The sequence below is a fragment of the Pseudopodoces humilis genome, chromosome 13 (genome assembly GCF_049639895.1).
Source record: "Pseudopodoces humilis isolate 2021_Gansu_Grassland_sample_001 chromosome 13, ASM4963989v1, whole genome shotgun sequence".
NCBI classification, from domain to species: Eukaryota; Metazoa; Chordata; class Aves; order Passeriformes; family Paridae; genus Pseudopodoces; species Pseudopodoces humilis.
This window is the reverse complement of record NC_142212.1, coordinates 20,164,133-20,187,264: the sequence shown is the minus strand read 5'-3', so window position 1 is coordinate 20,187,264 and position 23,132 is coordinate 20,164,133. Positions and strand designations below refer to the sequence as shown.

The window sequence follows — 23,132 nt, the reverse complement described above, 5'->3', positions numbered from 1 at the left end:
TCTGGTACAGCCTGACATGGCCTGGTACAGCCTGACACAGCCTGACACGGCCTGGTACAGCCTGACACAGCCTGACACAGCCTGACATGGCCTGGTACAGCCTGACACGGCCTGATACAGCCTGGTACAGCCTGGTACAGCCTGACATGGCCTGGTACAGCCTGACACAGCCTGACATGGCCTGGTACAGCCTGACACAAACTGACACAGCCTGACACAGCCTGACATGGCCTGGTACAGCCTGACACGGCCTGGTACAGCCTGACACAACCTGACACAGCCTGACACAGCCTGACACAACCTGACACAGCCTGACACGGCCTGGTACAGCCTGACACGGCCTGGTACAGCCTGACACAGTCTGGTACAGCCTGACACAGCCTGATACAGCCTGACACGGCCTGGTACAGCCTGGTACAGCCTGGTACAGCCTGACACGGCCTGGTACAGCCTGACACGGCCTGATACAGTCTGGTACAGCCTGGTACAGCCTGACACAGCCTGACACGGCCTGGTACAGCCTGACACAGCCTGACACAGCCTGACACAGCCTGACACAACCTGACACAGCCTGACATGGCCTGGTACAGCCTGACACAGCCTGACACAGCCTGACACGGCCTGGTACAGCCTGACACTGCCTGACATGGCCTGGTACAGCCTGGTACAGCCTGGTACAGCCTGACACAGCCTGGTACAGCCTGGTACAGCCTGACACAGCCTGACATGGCCTGACACGGCCTGGTACAGCCTGGTACAGCCTGATACAGCCTGACATGGCCTGGTACAGCCTGACACGGCCTGGTACAGCCTGACACGGCCTGGTACAGTCTGGTACAGCCTGACATGGCCTAGTACAGCCTGACACAGCCTGACACAGCCTGACACATCCTGCCACGGCCCTGCCTCCCTGCCAGCCTGGCACAGCAGCCCTGCCCCTCGCACGCTCTCCTGGGGCACACACCTGGCACAGGGATGCCAGTGATGCATGCAGGAGCAGGGACCAGGCTGCAGATCACAGAATGCTTTGGGTGGGAGGACACCTGATCCTTCCACTGGCTGAAACATCCTTCAGTTCAGCCCTGCCTGCACAGGGACACCTCCTCCAGGGCAGGCTGGTGCTCCAGACACAGCACGTGCTATCAATGCATACCCACCGACAGGAGTCAGGGTTTACAGGCAGAGATCTCTGCTCCTGGGAGCAGCCAGGACGCTCTGAGGTGAGCTGGAGCTACGGAGGCTGTGCCCCTCTGTGCCTCAGCCCATCCAGGGGCTCCTCTGCTGGGCTCAGCCACAGCCAAGCTGAGCTGCCAGAGCCTTTTCTTAATGCCATCCTTGAGGGAATGATGCCCACAGCACCCCGCAGAGGGGAGCAGCAACGTGCACAGCTAATGCAAGCGTTAGAGCCCCTTATGTAACAGGCAGCAGGAAAAGCTCCCAGGAAAAGAACGTGTTCTGTTCTTTGAGATGTGCAACCCTCCTGCACAACATCGACACGAGCATCCCCAGCCTCCCTGCCAGGGCTGGAGGCTGCTGCAGGGAGAGCTGGGGCTGTGCTGGCAGCTCTGGGCTTTGCCTGGCTCCTCTTCATCTGCAGCTGCACGGCCACCGTGCCCTTTGTCTTCCCAATGCCTATTTGATTTGCTTTAGAGTAAATCATTGAGGGTAGATTTAATTTCTTGGAGCTGATAATGAGCGTAGCTAGATATGGATCCTTTCATTTAAAAGTCTGCTTTGCAATTTAATCAGCCTCCACAGCCTCAACACCAGCCTGAAAGTAATGTGGGATGGTTGTAATGGTGAATGAAGAATAGAAAAATTAGACAAAAATTAGATTAATGATTTTATCAGAAATACTGAGCCGCTGTCTGTAATCAAGTTTCACTGCAATGTGCTCTCTCAACACACTGGTGTCTCTGGGGAGGATTACACATCTCCAGAACCAGCCTTGGGCTTTGTCCAGTGCTGAGTAATGCCAGCCCACCTCACAGCACAGCTCCTCTCCGCACACAGGACACCAGGAGAGAGGCACCGATGTTGAAATCTCTTCCTGAGCGAGGTGAAAGCGTTCACAGCCACCCTGACATCCCCAGGCAGCCCAGCAGGGCTCGCCCAGCACCAGCACCAGGGTCCTGGGTGGGGAGTGGGCTTTGTACCAGTGCCCTGCTCAAAGCAGCACTGACCACACAGCAAAGGAAAAAACATTCCATCACTGGGGGTCCCAGGAAGCCCCAAATCTGTGCTGGGGGTCCCAAATCTGTGCTGGGGGTCCCAAATCCATGCTGGGGGTCCCAAATCCGTGCTGGGGGTCCCAAATCCATGCTGGGGGTCCCAAATCCGTGCTGGGGGTCCCAAATCTGTGCTGGGGGTCCCAAATCCGTGCTGGGGGTCCCAAATCTGTGCTGGGGGTCCCAAATCCGTGCTGGGGGTCCCAGGCAGCCCCCTGCCCTCAGCCAGGTCAGTCTCACCGTGCAGCCCCTGGACTCAGCCCATTGGCAGCTCTGGAATTGAGAGCTGAGCTGGGACAGGATTTTTCCCACATGGATTTGCCATCACAAGCAAGATGATTTCCATGGGCTGGCTGGTTGGAACAGAGAAAGGGGGAGCTCCTCATGGCTGGGATCAATTCCTGACAACTGGCTGGATGAGCAGAGCACAGATCTGCACATCAGCTCCCAGCAGCAGATATTTCCACCCGTTTGTTGACACAGGACAAATCCTGCATTCACAGCCAGCTGCTGATACACCTGTGCACATTCACCTACTGAAGAGAGAAGCAGCTTAAGCACTAATGACATCCAAATTATATCTTTGCCATCTTTGATGTTTATGATTCTTGGCTCCTTTCGAAGTAAAAGATGTCGTTAGAGTTTAATCAATAGCATTCTGCTTGGAGAAAGGCCTTCTGAAGCTGACAAAACTACACAGGTTTTGCTTTGAGACCTGCTCAAATCTGAAAAAAGATAAAAAGAAAGTGCTTTACTTTTCATGCTGGGGAGGTTGTTGAGATTTCTGAGGAAATCAAACAGCGACTGCAAACACGATGTTATCTCCCTGCTGGTGCACAACACGGGGCTGAAATCAGGGAAAAGCTGGATATGTGACTGTGGATGCAGCTCTGTGCTCTCTGCAGGGCTTGGGAATGCTCAGGAATCAGAGATTAATAAAATATAATCTGATACATTCCACTGAAAATCGGAGGGATGATAATCCCTGGATTCAGTTGTTACATTTCCCGATTGCTGACACAGAATCTCCTCAGCACCCAGGGCTGCCCCCTCAGCAGGAATGAAGTGCCAAACCCAGGTCTGAGGCTCTGGAAGGAGGTGTCAGTGCCACCCTGGCCATTGTCCCTGTGCAGGACGTGGCAATTGCTGCCCACGGGTTCCCTGTCCAGACATAAATATTCCTGCAAGCAACTGGGGTTTGTTTTATTGGGATTTTTGGGGTATTTTTCTGATCTTGGAGTGCCAGTGATTTTCCCTGTTTGGCAGCGAAATTCCAGAATGGGTTGGGTTGGAAGGGACCTCAAATCCCCCCCAGTGTCCCCCTCCCATGGCAGGGACACCTCCCACTGTCCCAGGTGCTCCAGCCCCAATGTCCAGCCTGGCCTTGGGCACTGCCAGGGATCCAGGGGCACCGGGGAAACCTGAGGAAATGATGATTAAAGCCTGAGGAAATGATGATTAAAGCCTGAGGAAATGATGAAGATGGCCCAGCTGTGTGTGTTCTGAGGTGAAGTGAAGGACTTCCTCGGACATCAGAGCTCCTGCTGCCCTTCCCTCAGGATCTCAGGGGCAGAAGACGAAGGCAAGGGCAGGAAGGGGAGGGAAGCAGGGAGAGAACACAGCGAGGCTTTAAAAAGAGATGGTGCTTTTAACGAGTCGGGAAGTTCTCAAGAAGCAGGGCTGTAATTTGCTGGGTTGATTGCTCCAAAACCCCAGCTCTTGCATTTGTTCTTGGGAAGGTCTGAGGGAAAAGGCTGCCCCAAAGAGCCCCGTGCACAGCAGCACTGGCCCAGGCTCCAGGGACACGAGACTAAGCCATGTCTACAGAGCCCCCCAAAGTGCAAATTGCTTTTGTAGGGCATCCTACAGAGCAGGGGCACTGGAGGGCAGCTGTGTGTGAAGGGACTGGAGAGGGGCTGGGCTTCCTCAGAGCTCCTGCAGAGCTCTTCCAAAGAAGTGTTTGCTTCAAGGAAAAGTTTGGGCACTACAGGCTTTGGCTGTGATATTGTGGGGCTGCGTCCCTGCCTTCCCTCCTGATGTTAATAAATGAAAGTTCTTGCATTACAGCATTTGGAGGCTTGAGGTCAGGCTGTACTGAAGGAGCTGGGCTTTCCTGAGAACAAACAGCACAAGGAGTGAACTGGAACAGGGATCATTAAGGGACAAAAATTCCAGGATGGGAATATCTGAGCTCAGATTCATCCTGGCTCGGGGTCACTGTCCTGATCACACAGCTTGAGCTGGCCCTGGAACAGGTGCCCAGAGCAGCCCCTGGATCCCTGGCAGTGCCCAAGGCCAGGCTGGACATTGGGGCTGGAGCACCTGGGGCAGTGGGAGGTGTCCCTGCCATGGCTGGGGGACACTGGGGGGGCTCTGAGGTCCCCTCCAGCCCAAACCCTTCTGATGAGCTGCAAACAGAACCACTTTTGACACCCAAGTCCAAAAGCACTTGGCCCATCCCAAACTCCAAAGAAATTCTGGGTTTGGATAACCCAGCTGGCCCAGGCCACAGGTGAGCTCCTCACACAGCAACCAGCATCACCCTGGGGGCACCCCTGGGGCTCTGCCTCTGAGCACCCACAGCCCAGGTCACTGCAGGGTGGCCCCAGGTCACTGCAGGGTGGCCCCAGGTCACTGCAGGGTGGCCCCAGGTCACTGCAGGGTGGCACTAGGGCCACCTCTGCCACCTCCCACAGCTCAGAGACACAGCTCTGGAGGGCTGGAGTGGTTTCCCTTGTGCACAGAGCAGCTGCAGCTCCAGTCAGCTCGAACAGAAGCCACAAATGCTCAGTACTCTGGGAAAACATCAAGGTGCTCCAGTTCCTTGATCCAGGCTCAGGTGTCCAAACATGAGACTTCAAGTGGCATTTGCTTTTGACATTGAAATAGATCTGAAAAAAGCCCTCCCAAGGAACCATAGAAAACTTGGCAAAAGGCACATGCTGCAAAAAATAAAGGCCATTCCTCAAGCAGAGTCCATGCTATCCAGCAGTGATATACCAGCAGTATAATCTTAATTAGCCAATAAAAGTTTTAGACAATCTGTCTAGACTTGCTTTTGCCTGGATATAAAATTGGCTTTAAAAGAAATATATAAACAGCAATGAAACGTCAGTGAAGAGCTGTCAAAAAAAGCTCCCTGCTGCTCTACATCTGCACCCTGCTCTTCTTACAAGATGAGCACTTGTGTGAAATCCTTCAGGTTTTAAGCAGAAAAGCCGCTGTGTTTGGGCTCAGTGCACTGGGAGCCCAGTCAGCTCCAGTCCCTGGGCTCTCAGCTCTCCTGGAAAGCTCTGAGCAGCAAGCACAGCGGGCTGGGGGAGGCCAAGTCCTCATCAATACCAATAACTGAGAACAGCCAGCTCTGGAGAGCACCTGGGCTTGTCCCTGCCTGCTCCAAACAAGCAGGACAGCAGTGGGACCGAGGGACAGCACAGGGGACACTTGTGAGGAAGGAGAAGGGAAGGAGAACCAAGCCGAGGAGGAGATGTTAGGCTGGAAAAGGAACAAAATACAGATACAAGATAATCTGAGATGGGTTTATGAAAGGGCTGATTAGACATTGTGGATTAGTGAATTAAGGGGAGAAACAAAATACACCCAGGGAATTAAACTGCAGTGTGGTTTTAATCAGTGCTTAAAGAGAATTTCTGTGATCACAGCCTGAGACAGCCCCTCCCAGACCGAGAGCCCTTTCCAGGCTCCAGGATCAATCTCCCACTGCAAGGCATCTCTGAAACACTGCAGCCTTCTGTTTTCCCTGGACTCTCCTGTCCCAGAGCAGGGTGAGCACAGATGTGCTGCTGCCCAGAGCCCAGCTCACCCTCACCCAGGACGTGCTGGGGCACCGGAGCCCAGAATGCCTGAGCTGCATTCCCGGGACTCCCACCAAACCTGATCCATCTTGCTGTTCACACACTGAAACACATGCAGAGACTTTTTCTCATCATAAACAAATGGCTTTTTTACCCATTTGTGGTGTTAACAGCCCCAAATGCTCTCAACAGGGACTCTTGAAAAGCCCCACGAGCCACCAAGCCACTGCAGAGCCCAGCCAAGGCCCCTGGAGACAGGGGGGGCACTGCCAGCCCCCCTCAGCTCTGGACTCAAACAAGGGGTTAAAATAATAATAATAAAAAAATAAAATAAAATAAAATAAAATAAAATAAAATAAAATAAAATAAAATAAAATAAAATAAAATAAAATAAAATAAAATAAAATAAAATAAAATAAAATAAAATAAAATAAAATAAAATAAAATAAAATCACCACCACGAGATTCCTTTGAGATTGAAACCACACAAACCTTGAAAGGCTGAAGGGAAGAGGAGCAGCCCAGCCTGCAATGAGAGCTGATGTACACCCCCTGTACATCCCCCAACATGCTGGCTCTGAGAATAAACCACTTCAAATGCTGGAGTGCAGCTCCTATTTCCAGCTCAGGTGTCTCCTCGCATAGAGCCCAGCAAACAGAATTTCAAACACCACCTTGACAAATAACTTCCCTCAGAACACAGGGAAGACCAAAAACTCCACTGATCCTCACTCCCTACCTGCCAGGACTGCAAGGTGGGAACAGACGGGATTTTCTCCTCACTCTGGACTTTTCTCCCTCCACGAGGAAGGCTCAGACACCTTTGGGGACACACCAAGGAGCGCCTCTGGCTGCCCAGGAGATCCTCAGGAGTGCATGAAAACCTTCTGCCACGAGTGTGGAGGGCTTGGGGTGTTTGTCATCCTCAGCTGTCTGGGGAAGGGTGAGGAATGAAGGAGGCAGGGGAGGATGTGATGGAAGAGGCATCTCCAAATTATTTAAGTGCTGCTACTCCCCCGGGGCTGGGAGAGCTGTTCCCTGCATTAGCACAAAGGGAAAAGCCTGTGTGAAGTATGGGAGGCACAAAGTGAGGCAATATTTCCCATTTCCTCCTGGAACACAGCATCTCAGCGACGGGAACTGGAGCCCCTGACTGCATCCCATGATCTCTCCCCCCTCCCAGAGCTGGTCCCGAGTGAAACTTGAAATTCCCCAACAAATCCACCCTGCCCTGCACAGCAGACACGTCCTCAGTGTGATCACAATATTTCTGTCCTCTGGGGGAAGTCAAGGGGGCAGCAGGGCCTTCCTCTGCAGCAGGTGTTTATTCATGAAATTCCTTCAGGAAAGCTGGCGAGCACGAGGAGAGGAGAGCTGGGATTCTCGGGATTCTCAGGATCCCTCTGGGCAGGCTGGAGGCAGGGAAGAGCCAGCTGAGGAGCAAAGGCTCCGGGACAAACCTCTAGGAAGCCTGCTTTTCCTGCCCTTGGCACAAAAGAGACACTTTGGGAAGAATTCCTGCCTTATCTTCTAAGAGTTTTAAATTTTCACAAAGTCAATTCTGCTCCTGAAATGAGTTTTTTTAGGATGAAACAAATGTGACTTTCCAGCCCACTCTCTATGGCAAAGCTTGCTTACTTGTGGACATTCTTCCCCAGCCATGGCTCAATCTTTGCAACCCCAGCCACTTGAATCCACCTTTGCTCTACAGCTTTTCATCTTTCCTCAGCCTCATTCCTCTCTTGCTCTTCCCACAGACTCCTTACTTTTATTGTTCTCTGACCCAAACTCTCTCCTTTCCCCCTTCCCCTCCCTAAAACAGCAGCCTCTGCACTTCCAGGAGATCTCCTCAGGCTTGCTAAGGCACATTAACAATCTCTGTGTCATTTCCTCCCCTTTCCTCCCCAGTTTCCATCGTCCCCAGCTGCTCCCCAGAGCTCTCACAGTGCCTGCTGTCCAAGCTGGGGTCCTGCTCTGAAAGCACACTGCCACTTGTTTGTTCAGCAGCAAGAATTGCCTATTTCCATTTTATTCTGTCCTTGAGATGCAATCTCCACATGGTCAATAAGTGCCATAAAAAAGCAGATATTTATCATTAAAGTGAGAGCCCCAGGCTGGGGCAGCCCTGGCTGATGGGCAGCACCCACACTGTGCAAAGCATCAACAAATTCTGGGCTTTATTGTCACGGCCAGAGCAATCTCTGGCCACCACTGCTGTCACCTCCCTTCTCACTTTTAACCTTGGGGTACCTTGTAAAGAGCCTGCTCCTCGCAATGAGGGGTCCAAAGGCATTCAGCAGGGCTTTAATGGATCCAGAGGAAAACACAGATCTTTCATCAGCATCAGAACGTAAGGCAAAAAGGAAATAAATCAGGATTTTCTACTTGGCACTAGGACTCAGCACTGCCTTTGAGATGTGCAGACAGAGCAGTCTCCTCTCAACCCCACAACTCCCTCCTAGCAGTGATTTCACTCTCTCATGTTATCCAGCACTAATTTGTGCTAATGGAATTCCCAACAGACAGCATAAAAATTAAGTTCTATTACAAAAATGCAGATTCAGGATCAGAGCAGGCAGCAGAACAGACCTAGAGGAGCCTACAAAAGTGCTGTGTGAATCACTGAGGGATGACAGAGCAGCTCTGGGCTTTTATCAGTGTCAGCTTCTGTCAGCAAGGGCTGGGGGAGAGCAGAGACCTCTGATAGAACTGGGGGGGTCAGGGAGCCTCAGGACACGACTCAGATCCCCAAAAGCCCCCAGCAAAAGAATCAGATCTTCTGAGAAACACATGTCAGGGGAGAAAACAAGTATCAAGGCTCTAGGAATAGTAGCATTTTCAGTTTTTGGTGGGTAAAAGGGTTTAAAAAACCTTTGCTACAGACAACAAACACAGAGAAAATAACTTCTGTAATGAGCACTTCATCGTAGGCCATTAATTTGTAAAGAAACCAATGGATTTGGAGAGGATGATATTCAATGCACAGATGGTGATGTAGTGTAAAATAATGTTTCATCTGGTTCTGGTGGAGTGACACAGAACCATGGAATGTCCTGAGCTGGAAGGGACCCCCAGGAACAAAAATCCAACCCCTGGCCCTGCACAGACACCCCCAAATCCCACCCTGGGCATCCCTGGGAGCGTTTCCTGGAGCTCTGGCAGCCTGGGGCCGTGCCCATTCCCTGGAGCCTGGGCAGTGCCAGCACCCTCTGGGGGAAGAACCCTTCCCTAAAATCCAACCCAAACCTCCCTGGCACAAGTTTCACTTGTTAAAGACAAGGATAACGTGTCTCACACAGGTTTGTGCCTGTGTGAATACACAGGGGGCTTGTAGCAAATACGAAGCTAAAGGGAAAAACAAGATAAAGAAATTCAAGTTTATATATAGAAACGCTCCTCAGGAGCACTGCTGGGGAAATGATTCTGCTTCTGAGGGTAGGAAGGATTGAAAATGAGAGTGGTTTGGGTTGAAAGGGACCATAAACAATCCTGTTCCACCTGCAGGGAGCCACGTGAAGGGCTGGAGTTTCTGTTTCTGAGCAAAGCCAGCTCCTGCCCTGCTGCACAGAGATGTTCCCACCTCACCCAGGGGACAGGAACCACAGACAGGGAGATCTACCGAAAGCTGCAGTGAAAGCAGGAGCAAGGAGGATCAGGAGGGTTCAACAAGCGTTGTGTTTTCCATGGTGAAGGGGCTTAGAGGCAATTCTGGATCTCTGCTCTGCCAGAGCCTGGCACAGGAGCTGCAGCCCTGCCAGAGCCTGGCACAGGAGCTGCAGCCCTGCCAGAGCCTGGCACAGGAGCTGCAGCCCTGCCAGAGCCTGGCACAGGAGCTGCAGCCCTGCCAGAGCCTGGCACAGGAGCTGCAGCCACACCAGAGCCTGGCACAGGAGCTGCAGCCACACCAGAGCCTGGCACAGGAGCTGCAGCCCTGCCAGAGCCTGGCACAGGAGCTGCAGCCCTGCCAGAGCCTGGCACAGGAGCTGCAGCCCTGCCAGAGCCTGGCACAGGAGCTGCAGCCACACCAGAGCCTGGCACAGGAGCTGCAGCCCTGCCAGAGCCTGGCACAGGAGCTGCAGCCCTGCCAGAGCCTGGCACAGGAGCTGCAGCCACACCAGAGCCTGGCACAGGAGCTGCAGCCCCTTTGGCACACCTGCAGCACACAGAGAGGGGCACCTTTCCCCAGAGTCCTTCCCCAGCCCCTCTGGTGGCTCAGAGCATCCCCAGGTTGTCCCTTGTGGCTGCCCTGCCCTGTGCAGAGGCAGAAGCCAGGCCTGTGGCTGAGCACGGGGAGCTGGGCAGTGGCAGCAGGGAGGTGAAGGAGGGACACACATCCTGCAGCTCCAGCCCATCCTCACCCCTGTGAGCCACAAAACTGTGGGAGAGAGCCCCAAAAGCCCAGCAGCGGCACAGCCAGCCAAGCCAGCTGTGAAAATGGCCATTTGGGGAGAGCAGAACATTCATAAATGCACTCCAGATCTTTCATTTATCTGTTAGGAGGCATTCAAGTGGTCTTTTGCTAACGACTTCAATATATATATTTCTTACAGATAGCAATTAACCTTCTGGTACAGATTAATCTTTTAAAAAAAAATCAAAGATGAATTAATCTTTGAAATTCAAGTATTCAGTAGTTTCATTAATAATCTGAAATTGTCCTTTAGATTTCCCATAATTAGACCATTCCCCTAATTTATTAATCCCACAGACTGCAGAGCATGTTTCAAATCTTCATCTCCTGCCACAATGACATATTCAAACTCGCTTGAAGTGCTCATAATAAAAGTCACTTTGTGAAGAATTATTAACTCTGAGGATCAAGCAAAGTCTTTACATGCCAAAGCATATTTGAAAACTAAGCAGGGGAAGCACTTTCTACTGATCCTCAGATTTCCTAAGATCCCAGCTGATCAGAAACAAGTTTGGATGAAACACTGACTCTAGGACAATTAGCTTGCTGCAGATTCGAGGCCAAAGCCAGGAAATGTGTGGGTACCTACGGACTAAACCCTCCTTTGTGCCAAGGGAAAGTGACTGTGAGACGCCAGACAGTTCTCCAGGAGCTGACAGCCACCGCTCCCTGCTGGGGTGTCTCAGGTTTGGGCTGAATTCCCTCCAGCCTGGGCTGATCTCCTGGTCCCAGGGTCACACAGGGGCTCTGCTCCCCCTGCCCAGCTCTGCTGCTCAGGAGACATTTCCAGCCCTTTCCTGAAGCCTTCCAGGGCTGGTGATCCCCACCACGCCAGGCAGCCCCTGCCAGGGCTGGCCAACACCTCCTGCGAGGAGTTCCCATTAATATCCACCCTGACCCTCCCTGGGCCACCTGCAGGCCCTGTCCTCCCATCCCTGTGCCCTGTGCAGGGCCTGACCCCATCTGGGTGTGTTGGGGAGCGGTGGCACAGCTCCCCCCAAAAGCAGCACGAGTTTAACTCACTGAAATGAGCTCCCAGCCCGAGGTCAGGGCACAAGGTACCAGACCAGGACCTGCATCCCACACAGCACTGCTCCATTAAACCTCCCAACAACAGGATCTTGCACCTCCCAGTGTTTGAAACCCCCAGGGAACTTGTTGACAGGTATTAAATCCTGTCAGAACTTCACCTGAGCTTTATCTGCGTGCCACAAGAAGCTGAGCACAGCCCTGAGCTGCAGCAGCAGCGCTGGGGATCGGATTATTCCCATCCCGGGGTGTGAGGAAGGAGTTTTGGCACTATCCCTGTTAGTGCCTTAATCTCCCAGGCATGACCCACATCCCCTGCACACAGAGCTGCTGGGAGCAGGGCTCTGCTCTGGCTTTAGGCTTGGCTTTTGCTGCAGGAGGCTGAGTTACGTGTCGATTGCATCAACAGCTCACGGAATAAATGTAATTCTGCACAAGGTCCATAAAATGGGATCCTGTTCTCCAGCCAGAGCCTGTCCTTCACACAGGGAACACATCTGGAATATGAGTTTGCAACAGTGGGTATTTGCAAATAAAGTCAATTTTCAATTCCAATGAGCGCTGGCATTTGTCACTTCCTGCTGTATTAAATCCAAACCCATTTGCTTTAATACCACATAAATATGCATTTGTAGGAACAGAGAAATTTATGCAAATATGGGTTCCTTCTGTGACACCAACATAAAGAAACAATTCCAGCTCCCCCTCTCCTCTTCCCTTAAGCCCAGTGGCTTTCCCTGTTTGTTCCCTGGAAGATGCTGCCAGGAGGGATCCATCACCCTGGGACAGGCTGGGATCTGGCTGGGCCTGTCCTGCAGACACAGCTGGTGCTGTGGGGCCAGCCCTGGCCATGGGGACCCCTGAGCTGCTCCAGGGCACCTCCTGCCCTGCCCTGGCTGGGATCCACGTGCTGCTCTGAGCTGGGGGCTCTGCTGCTTTCATCTGGGGCAATGCCAGGCAGCTCCAGGGTGGGACACCTGAGGGGGAGCACAGCAGGGCTTGGCCCACGCTGCTGGGTTCTATCAGCAGAGCCTCCCACAGACAGCCTTTGCATTTATCACCAATTATAAATTCCATCATCTGCTGCTTTTTCCTTCCCAGCACAGGAATCATCATCAAACACTTCAGTTTGCAAGCCCCTGCGAATCTGGATTGTAAATCAGCTTGCCAAGGCCTCACACCCAAGGTCTGGCACGTCTCATCCCACACCACGGGGCCTGCTGGCTCCACATCCCACACAGCAACCCCGGAGCCTTCAGGGGAAAGGTTCTGAACTCCCTGCCCTGAGCTGGGCACAGGAATTCCAAAGCAAACACCCCACACGGGGCTGGAGCCTGAGCTGAGCACCAGAGACAGCTCACAGCACAATTCCAGCCTGTGGAGACACAACAGCTCAGCCTTCCCAAATCTGCCTTCTCCCCATGCCAGCACAAGGAAACCTCAGCCAGTGCAGCAGGAGGAGCTCGGTACAACTCAAGGATTTCTGTTTTCCCCAGAAATGACTGAAAACCACTGAGGGCTCCCACTCTCTGAAACTCCACGAGCAGTTTAGGAACAACAATATCCAGGAGCCATTGCAGAGCATTGCAAAGAACTGGAGCAACTTTAGAATCAAATATCAGCTCTGGAAAAACACGATCACATTTGGTACAACACGACATTCATGACAGCGCTTTCTGGAGGGAGGACGGGCGTTGCCTACCTGCCTCTCTGGAAATTTGCATGAAGGACTCGACTCCTTTTTCTCCATAATTCCCTTCAGATGCCAAAGTGGATACATAATTCCATCCCAAAGCTTTCACAATGTCCACCATTGCTTGTGCTTGGAAGGAATCTGGAGGAACCACCCGTGAGAAGAAATCATAGCGCCTGTCATCGCTCAACTCTGGTGCAGTTGAGGCATAACTGATTTGTGGGATCTGTAGAAAAAAACAATTTCTGATAAATACACACATTCACATACTCATGGCACTTCTTGCAGCAGCAGCAGCAGCACCTGGCCTCAGCTGAGCTTCGGCTTTGCTGTATCCAGCTGCATTTCTCCAGCACGTTCCTTTACAACGTACAAGCCAAAGGAACAATCCTTTCATTGGCTTCAAGTTACCCAAATAAAAACTGTGAATCGATTGAAGGCAACTCTGTATGTGCACATCCATCACTCCTTCCCTTCAGGCAATCAAATACAGCACAGAAACCGTTTGAATCACTCACTGCCCTTGGCTCGGTGTCCTGGCTTTACCAGGTTTGGGATCCTGGTAACGTGAGTTAACTCTACACCTGCCAGCACTGGCTGAAAGACAGGGACACCCTTCCTCAGCCTTTGGAGGATGAAGGCTCCAGGCTTAAGGAGGTTTAGTTTTGATTCTTTCTGATGAAGAACAGTGTGAAGGTTGCTGAGCACAACACCTCAGTCCCACAGACACAGCCTGGACGTGATTCAGCTCTGTCCCAACACAGCAGCCACTGCTTTTCCTGCTCTCAGCAGAGTGTGGAGGAGCCTGGCAGTGCCTTTTGTAACAGAGAGACCAGAGCAGTGCTCAGGGCTGTTTTCCCCGTGGCAACAAAGGCCCCTGAGCAGCTCCTGAGCTGACAGGACATCAATCCCCAAGCCCATTATGCAATCACTTGAGTTATGGTCTGGGACCGCTCCTTAAACGAAGGAGCCTGCCATAATTCTCACTTGAAAGGCCACGAGGGGAGAGGAGAGATTTGCAATGCACACAAACACGATCCTATTTAATGGGATAAAACTGCTCAGGGCTCTGAGCAAAGGGCAGCACTTGCTGCCTCACCACAAGCACCTCCGGCACTCTCACATTTGGTCTCTGCATAGCACTCCACAAGTATTTATCATTCTACAAGTATTTATCAGCTCTCCTGCCTCCTCAGAAAACTAACCATTGTACTGCCCCAGGATCAGCAGCCTTGGCTCCACAGAGAGCAGGGGAAGGAAGAGGAGAGCAGATTTCCCCAGAATTCACATTATATCTGCACAGGCACTTGCAACCCCCACAGCACAGGAAAAGCAGAGACCAGAAGCAAAAGTGCTGCTGGAGAGCCAGGAGAGCGAACAGAGAAATGAACTTTGCATGGAAAAATTATTTACTACCCCAAGAGCTGCCATTCACCCTGAACAAACACAGAATCTCACGGACCCAGCGAAGCTCCAGAGCTGGAAGGGACCCCCAGGCCCTTCCAGACACCCCAACAATCCCACCTGAGCCTGAGCTCCCTCCCAGGCTCCCTCACCCCAGCTGCTGGGGCACAGAACTGCTGGGCAGCCTGGCCACCAAAACCAGGGAAACTGGGATTTATCCCTGCTGTCCTGCAGTGCCTGCAGCCCTTTGGGTGGGCACCCCCTGTCACAGCACCCACGGAGCACAGCTGGCACGGCCAGGGGCTGCTGCTTGCAACTGGCAGAAAAGTGAGGCTGGAAGATCAGCTTCTATCTGTGGCATCTCTTTGTATTCCAACTTGCCAACAACTGCTTTTTCAACTAAAAATCAAAAGGAGCACATTCTGCACTTTCACAATGACCAAAGCTTCTACAGAATTTGCTGCATTGCTTATACTCCTAAGGAGACTTTTTGGATTTTAAATCTTTTTCCACTGGTCATAAAATATTAACTACTGCTGGCTGCTTCAATCACTTGGAGTATAAAAAGCAGATATTAGGGGTTTTACCAGTGTTTCTAACAGGCTATCTAAAAGCAACATAAAGTTATATATATATGTATATGCCAAGTAGAATTTTCTCCCATTTTGTTTAAACACAGGGAGGAGAGTCCTTCAGTGGCTGTGACGGGGGCTGCAGGCAGCAGAACCTCCCTGCCCAGCCTGTCAGAGCATGCTGCACACACCTTGTCCTCTGCCCAGCTCCCCATGCACACACCAGCAGCATCCCAGCGGCCAAACTGGGCACCAGCATCAGCTAAAATCCAACTGCTGGCCAGCAGGGAGCCCCAGGCAGGCACCCCCAGCTCTGCCAGCACAGAGTGCACTCAGAAATAACAACAGATTGTGCAGATCACAGAGCCCCTGGGCCAGGCTGGGCTGCTCCTGCCCAGGGTGTCCCTGTGCAGCGAGGGTGGGCAGGGCTCAGGCACAGCCAGAGAGTTTTAAATCAGATTGTTGAGGGGTTTTCGGTTATCCAGGTAAATAGTTTCTGTCTCTTCGCCGTTACATTTTTTCTTTCATTTTGGTAAAATCTGTTTTTTGTCATCAATTCCAAACTGGAGTCGAAAGAAGCAAGATTTCTCTCCCATCACATTTTCCCCATTTTCTGTTCTGACACATGAAAAAGCTGCAGAGAATCACGGAGTGCTTTCCAAAGGCTCCAGCAGCTTGGCAGGAGGGCTGTGATGAGCAAAGCCCAAGGGACCCCGCTGATCTCCCGGCCCTTCCCCGGCTGCCCCTGTCCAGCAGCACAGCGAGAGCTGAGCTGGAGCTTTCTGAAGGACACTCAGGAGCTGGCAGGGGAGGGAGCACTTCACTGACCACTGAGAGCACTTCACTGACCACTGAGAGCACTTCACTGACCACTGAGAGCACTTCACTGACCACTGAGAGCACTTCACTGACCACTGAGAGCATTTCACTGACCACTGAGAGCACTTCACTGACCACTGAGAGCACTTCACTGACCACTGAGAGCACTTCACTGACCACTGAGAGCATTTCACTGACCACTGAGAGCACTTCACTGACCACTGAGAGCATTTCACTGACCACTGAGAGCATTTCACTGACCACTGAGAGCACTTCACTGCCCCACTGAGAGCACTTCACTGACCACTGAGAGCATTTCACTGACCACTGAGGGAGCATTTCACTGACCACTGAGAGCACTTCACTGACCACTGAGGGAGCATTTCACTGACCACTGAGAGCACTTCACTGACCACTGAGAGCACTTCACTGACCACTGAGGGAGCATTTCACTGACCACTGAGAGCACTTCACTGACCACTGAGAGCACTTCACTGACCACTGAGAGCATTTCACTGACCACTGAGAGCACTTCACTGACCACTGAGAGCACTTCACTGACCACTGAGGGAGCATTTCACTGACCACTGAGAGCATTTCACTGACCACTGAGAGCACTTCACTGACCACTGAGAGCACTTCACTGACCACTGAGAGCACTTCACTGACCACTGAGAGCATTTCACTGACCACTGAGAGCATTTCACTGACCACTGAGAGCATTTCACTGACCACTGAGAGCATTTCACTGACCACTGAGAGCACTTCACTGACCACTGAGAGCATTTCACTGACCACTGAGAGCACTTCACTGACCACTGAGAGCATTTCACTGACCACTGAGGGAGCATTTCACTGACCACTGAGAGCACTTCACTGACCACTGAGAGCACTTCACTGACCACTGAGAGCATTTCACTGACCACTGAGAGCACTTCACTGACCACTGAGAGCATTTCACTGACCACTGAGAGCACTTCACTGACCACTGAGAGCATTTCACTGACCACTGAGAGCATTTCACTGACCACTGAGAGCACTTCACTGACCACTGAGAGCATTTCACTGACCACTGAGAGCATTTCACTGACCACTGAGAGCACTTCACTGACCACTGAGAGCACTTCACTGACCACTGAGAGCACTTCACTGACCACTGAGAGCACTTCACTGACCACTGAGAGCATTTCACTGACCACTGAGAGCATTTCACTGACCACTGAGAGCATTTCACTGACCACTGAGGGAGCATTTCACTGACCACTGAGAGCACTTCACTGACCACTGAGAGCACTTCACTGACCACTGAGAGCACTTCACTGACCACTGAGGGAGCATTTCACTGACCACTGAGGGAGCATTTCACTGACCACTGAGAGCACTTCACTGACCACTGAGGGAGCATTTCACTGACCACTGAGGGAGCATTTCACTGACCACTGAGAGCACTTCACTGACCACTGAGGGAGCATTTCACTGACCACTGAGAGCACTTCACTGACCACTGAGGGAGCATTTCACTGACCACTGAGGGAGCATTTCACTGACCACTGAGGGAGCAGTTCACTGACCACTGAGGGAGCAGTTCACCCACGTGGGGAGCAGATTTTCCCCAGGTCCCGGTTTTCACGGGACCCTGGCAAACACCACGCTCAGGAGTTCCACGTGTGGTTTGCCTGGCTGATGTTCTGATTACAGCAAGGGGGAATGATTAATGCTGGGAACATTGTCTTAGTCAGTGATTAATTAATGTTAATTTATTTCTAACACTGACCATTATTCTTCATTTGTTTCATTTTCTCTGGCTAATGAAGAGCTGTCTCTGGGTCACACTTGTTGTCTCGCTTGCAAAACAGCTCCTGTTTGAGAGCAGCTGCAGCAGGAGCAGCACAAACACTCCAGGGAGCAATGAGTCTCCTCAGCCTCTCCTTCCAGCATCTGACATCCCCCAGCAGAGCTTTGGAACAGCACAACCCCACTGAAACACCAACTTGCTGTCCCAATGTCTCATTTCAGACTCGCTGTGTATTATTATCCAATCCTCCTCCTCTCCCTGTTCAACACACCCTTTTTACCAAGACAGAATGTTTGAGCTGCCCACCAGAGCCTCGTGTCTCGTCCTGGAGCACACAAACCCCATTGCCAGAGCACAAACCCACCCTCCCTGAGGCTGCAGGAGCTCCAAAGCCTGGCTGCCTGTCCCCTCTGCCCCCCGGCACCCCCGACACCAACAATTGCTGTGCTGCTGCAAGGGGCTGAGCTCAGCCCCACCTCCTCAGCCACCCACCAAAGGATGATGGAAATGGTGCACCTGAACCTCACCACTGACAGCAGCCAGGAAACTTCAGAAAAGACAATTTTCCTGAGGACTTTGAGCAATTAAGATAATGCAGGAGTGCACCCGTTGAGATATTAATGAGCTCCTTCCGGGGCAATATTAAGTTCACAGTTTGCTGCATTTTTACTTTCCATTTCCTATTAAATTTTATTGATATGGTTTCCTGGCAATAGGGAAACCTCGTCCTGCTCTGGCAGAGCCTCTTGAACCCATCATAGCTGGCAGGGCAGTGTCAGGCTCCAAAACCTGCAAATCCCTCCCAAAATCCCAAGTTCACAAAAATGAGCTGCCTGAAGCCTGCACCCCGCTGCAAAAGTCTGGTGTGAACGGATGGACAGGTAACAGCCTGGGATCTGTCCAGGGCTCGGGTTTTATTTGTGTAGAAATGCATCAGGATGTAATCCTCAGTTAGCACAGCTCCCCTTTGTTCCCATCCACATCTCAAACTGCACAACAAACAGCTCCAGCGTCCTGAGCCACAGAGAATTGGTTCCCCTGTCTCCAGCTCAAGTTACCTGAAGTTTCTCCCTGGCTGTTTTCTCTGGGCAAAACCCCTCCAGACTCTTCTCATTCTCACTCCGCCTTCTGAGCAGGAAGGAATCTGCCGGGAAGTTCTAGAATACCCGAGATATCCAAGGGAAGCTGTCCCTGTCCTTGGCAGGGGGTTGAACAGACCTTCAAGCTCCCTTGGAGCCCAAACCATGCTGTGATTCTATGGAAATTTTCCCCAACGCACTAAATGAGATCAGAGCTTGCAAAGGTAACAGGAACAGCTCTGCCCGCTGTTTTCCAGTGGCTGGAACTGGATTTCTGCATTTCCTCAGGACCGAGGAGGTGTCCCCAGCCCCCAGGGAAGGGGACACAGCACAAAGAACATCTCTGCCTGCTGCTCCCCTCCTGGCCAGCCCTGCCACACCAAACCCTGGGGGCAGGATCCTCCCAGGGCACCCCCCCAGCAGCACCTGCCCTCCCCTGCCCTGCAGGGCGCACAGGAAAACAAATATTGCTGCAAGCTTTGCTGCAGGGCTCCTGAAAGAGCTGGGAGCAGCTGGGCAGGATGAGAACAAACCCTGCTAAAGCACCTCGATGATGGTCCCTCCTTATCAGCATCAGGATTCAGCACTCATCCTCATTGTGCACTTTACTGTGCTTACAGAGGTGGCTTTTACAGTCAAAAACCAAATGTTGCCAATGAGAAAGTGAGGAAGAGCAATTAGGAAAGTTTTCATGCAAGTTCATTTGGGGATCAACAGCAAATATTTCTGAGCAAGGAAAGGAACACTAAGAAAATAAACCTGGAAATGATTCATGAAGCTGAATTTTGCTTTTATCCACATTGGATCTTTCCACCAATCCTCCCAGGCTGGCTGAGCTCCAGCTCCCACTCCTTGGCCAGAATTAGGATTAAACAGCCATGGTGCAGCTCAGCAGCACCTTTTAAAATTCCCAACTCCTCATGACCATTATTATGGATGGAACCCACTGCTGAAACAAACACTCCCAAAGCTACTTTGGGTTTCTCAAACAACTGCCTTTCCAATGGAACACATTTCTTTTAAATTAATTTCAAACCTGAAAAGAGCCCATTTCCAGGCACACAAATCAATCCTCATCCCACCACAACTATCATGGCACTAAGGTGGAAAGACATCCTGAGTGATATTGGCAGGCTGGGAGTCTTCTCCATATCTGCAAGGTCTTTCCTGCTTCCTTTTCTAGGGAAAGTACTCCTAAAAAAATAATTGTAGCAATTAAGGGACAATAATTACAGCAATTAGTACTGTCCACATGGCTCCTGGGAGCACTTCATCAGCTCAGAAAGCAGGAAAAAAGATCATAAACACTCAGTAAAATGAGATGTGTCCATAAATATGAGATATCCTGTATTTCATCTTGATGACCTGTGCCTGGACCAAGGCCTGCTTGTGACAGTGATGAGTTTATGGCATAGATTGGTTTTTTTATAGAAAAACAGGGGGTGATTTCTTAGCTTTTAAATGTTAAAAGAACCTTGGACTTGAAGAACCTGACTTGGAACAAGGACCCAACATTGAAATGAAAATTAGTCACAGCACAAAAATAAACATCTCACCCTCTTCTGAAGCTGTAGCTAAAACTGTCCTTGAATAAACAAGGACAGCACTCCTGTCTCAACAAGTTCACATACTGGGGATTAGGACTCAGCCATTCTTCTCAGGGATGAGTTATTTACTAAAATGCTTTCTTTTCCATCCCTGCCAGTGGCCAAGGCCAGGCTGGACGGGGTTTGGAGCACCCTGGGACAGTGGAAGGGGTGGATGGCAGGGGTGGCACTGGATGGGCTTTAAGGTCTCTTCCAACCAACCCAGCGTGGGGCTCTGTGATTCTTTGCCACTGGCAAAAAGCATCCTTTAGAGTCCAGCTCCTTCGAGCTGTGCCTGTGAACCAGTTCAAAACGTCCCTGCTACTTAAAAATAACTCTGAGGGAGCTGAGGAGGAGCTGTGCCGGGCAGCAGAGCTCCCAGAGAGACAGAAATAGAGCACCTGGGAGGGCACAGAGCAGGCTGGCTGTGCTCACATGGCTCAGAAATAGGTGAGGCCCGGGAGGAATGGAGCTGCCCCAAGGACAGGGCTCTCTGCTGGGCCATGCAGAGCTGCTCTCTGAGCACCAAAGGCAGGGTGTGCTCCTCCATCCCCTCCTCACTGTGCTCCAGCACACCCACAGCACTGCAAAAACAGTGCAGGGATCGTTTGTGTTTGCCAGCACAGCCCTCAGCATCTCAGCTGCTAATTGCTCCAGTAAATTGCCATACCTTGGGACTTACTCTGGCTAAATCACTCCTGGAAAAACACATCCAGAAAGCAGTATTTGAATTTCTACTGACACGGAGAAAGAGTTTCAGATACACACTTGCCTAATTTGTGTGTGCAAATTCCTCTTTGTGAATAAAGCTGTGTTTATGTAATCATGAAGATCCTGAGCGAGCACTTCTCAGAAGTAAAATAAACTGGTATTTATATGATTTCTATTTTAATTTATCTTGGTTTATCTGTACTGTGATTCAATAATATCGGGGCAAAAATCTAATTGATCATTGTTAGTTACCATTTCTAAGCCCTTGATCTACAACCACCCTTCTGGAGGGGAGGCTCCTGAACCAACCCTCCCAGCCCTGGGCATGGCAGAGGTGCCCTCGCTCAGCCCTGGGCAGGCAGGACAAGGCACAGACACTGGGGCCACCCTCCCTGACACACAGGAGCCACCAGAAACACCTCCACGAACAGAGAACCTCTCCCACCCCAAAGAGGATTTATCTCCTGCACCAGAGGGATTACTGATACTCAAGGCAAAGGCACAGGCACAAGTATGACACTTCCCCATTCGATATTTTAAAGTGAAATATTCAGCTTGTTAAGAATTTTAGCTGGCCTGCCCATAAAGCAGCAGGGCAATAAAGCCTTCCTGGCTTGCAGATGCTGGGGATGAGCTATGAGCAGCACAGCACATTGGATTGCACAGCTCTGAGTAGAATATTCCTCCTAGGATACATCAGCTGGAACATCGGTGCTGATGGCCCATCCACCGCAATGCAAGACTGCACAGATCTTCAGATTTTACCTCCAGCCCTGGTGGACTGAGAGCTGCACACTGATACTGAGCTAATAGATGGAACTTTGCTAGAGGCAATTTGAAATCTTAACAAAGCTTCAAAGGATCCTGGCTGTTAGGAGCCAGCTCTTCAAGGCAATTCTGAGCTGAACTGATGTAAGGTGATGAGAGCACGGGGACCCTGCAGCTCTTTCGTGGGGACAGATTTGGGATCAGGTGCTGCAGCCAGGCTGCTTCTGCAGCAAGGCTCTGCTCAGCCTCCAAATAACACACAGGATGCTCTGGCACTCTGATCCCACCACCACAGAGATATTGTGTGGAGGAGGGAAGGAAGAAGCTCAAAAGAGAGCTCTGTGCGCTCTGAGCTTGTGCTGGGTCTGCCTCAGGGGTTGTTGACTCTTAGCCCAGCCTGGGGAAGCACAAGCACCCCCTCCAGCAGACAGAACAGACAAGGCCATTTAGAAGGGAACAAACCAAGGTCTGGCCACCAAACACTACAGGAAACAAAAGAACTGGTGCTGAAAATGCAAAACTGCAGCTGTATTTGCAGTTCACTACTAAGAGCAAGATTAATGGTTGCCCAGCACCCTCAGGAGATTGGGAATTGAGAATTTAAGAATGGAGAGGAACTTGGGTCCTGTTTTGGAAGGGCTGGTATCAGGATTTTCTATGTCACACATGGAAAGTCTTGTCCTTGTGTTGCTCCCTCCATCCCCATGTCCTTGACAGAACACAGGGAATGGCTTTAAGCTGAGGCAGATTTAGATAGGATTTTGGGCAGGAATTGTTCCTGGGAGGGTGGGCAGGAGCCCAGAGCAGCTGGGGCTGCCCCTGGATCCCTGGCAGTGCCCAAGGCCAGGCTGGACACTGGGAGCACCTGGGACAGTGGGAGGTGTCCCTGCCATGGCAGGGGGGCACTGGGGGGGATTCAAGGTCCTTCCAGCCCAAACCAGTCTGGGATTTTGTGTCTGTTCTATGCACAGTGGGGCAGAGGAAGGGTTTGTCTGCCTCTCCCATGGCCTGAGCACACCCTGCAAGCTCTAGATGCCAAAATATCCCCGTTCCTCTGGTGTTCAGATTCACAGCAATCAGGGCATCCTCAGAAGGGTTCCTGTCACCCTCCAAAGTGCTGAGCACAGGCTCAGGGCCCACACCCTGAGTTCTGGGGCTGCTAGCACTGGCTCCTCTGTTCTCATCCCCTTCCACGTGCAGCATTCCCACATCCCTGCCTGCA

At 51.5% G+C, this 23,132-nt stretch overlaps 1 protein-coding gene across 2 annotated transcripts in view; it reads right to left on the bottom strand.

Moving 5' to 3' along the window:
• The window catches only part of GRM7 (glutamate metabotropic receptor 7), a 198,629-nt gene that overhangs the window by 110,093 nt on the left and 65,404 nt on the right, over positions 1–23,132 (bottom strand). For both annotated transcript variants that reach the window (XM_088061798.1, XM_014251530.2), the window contains exon 2: positions 13,186–13,402. In XM_088061798.1, coding sequence (XP_087917924.1) covers positions 13,186–13,402 — 217 coding nt within the window. The remainder of the gene's footprint in view (positions 1–13,185; positions 13,403–23,132) is intronic.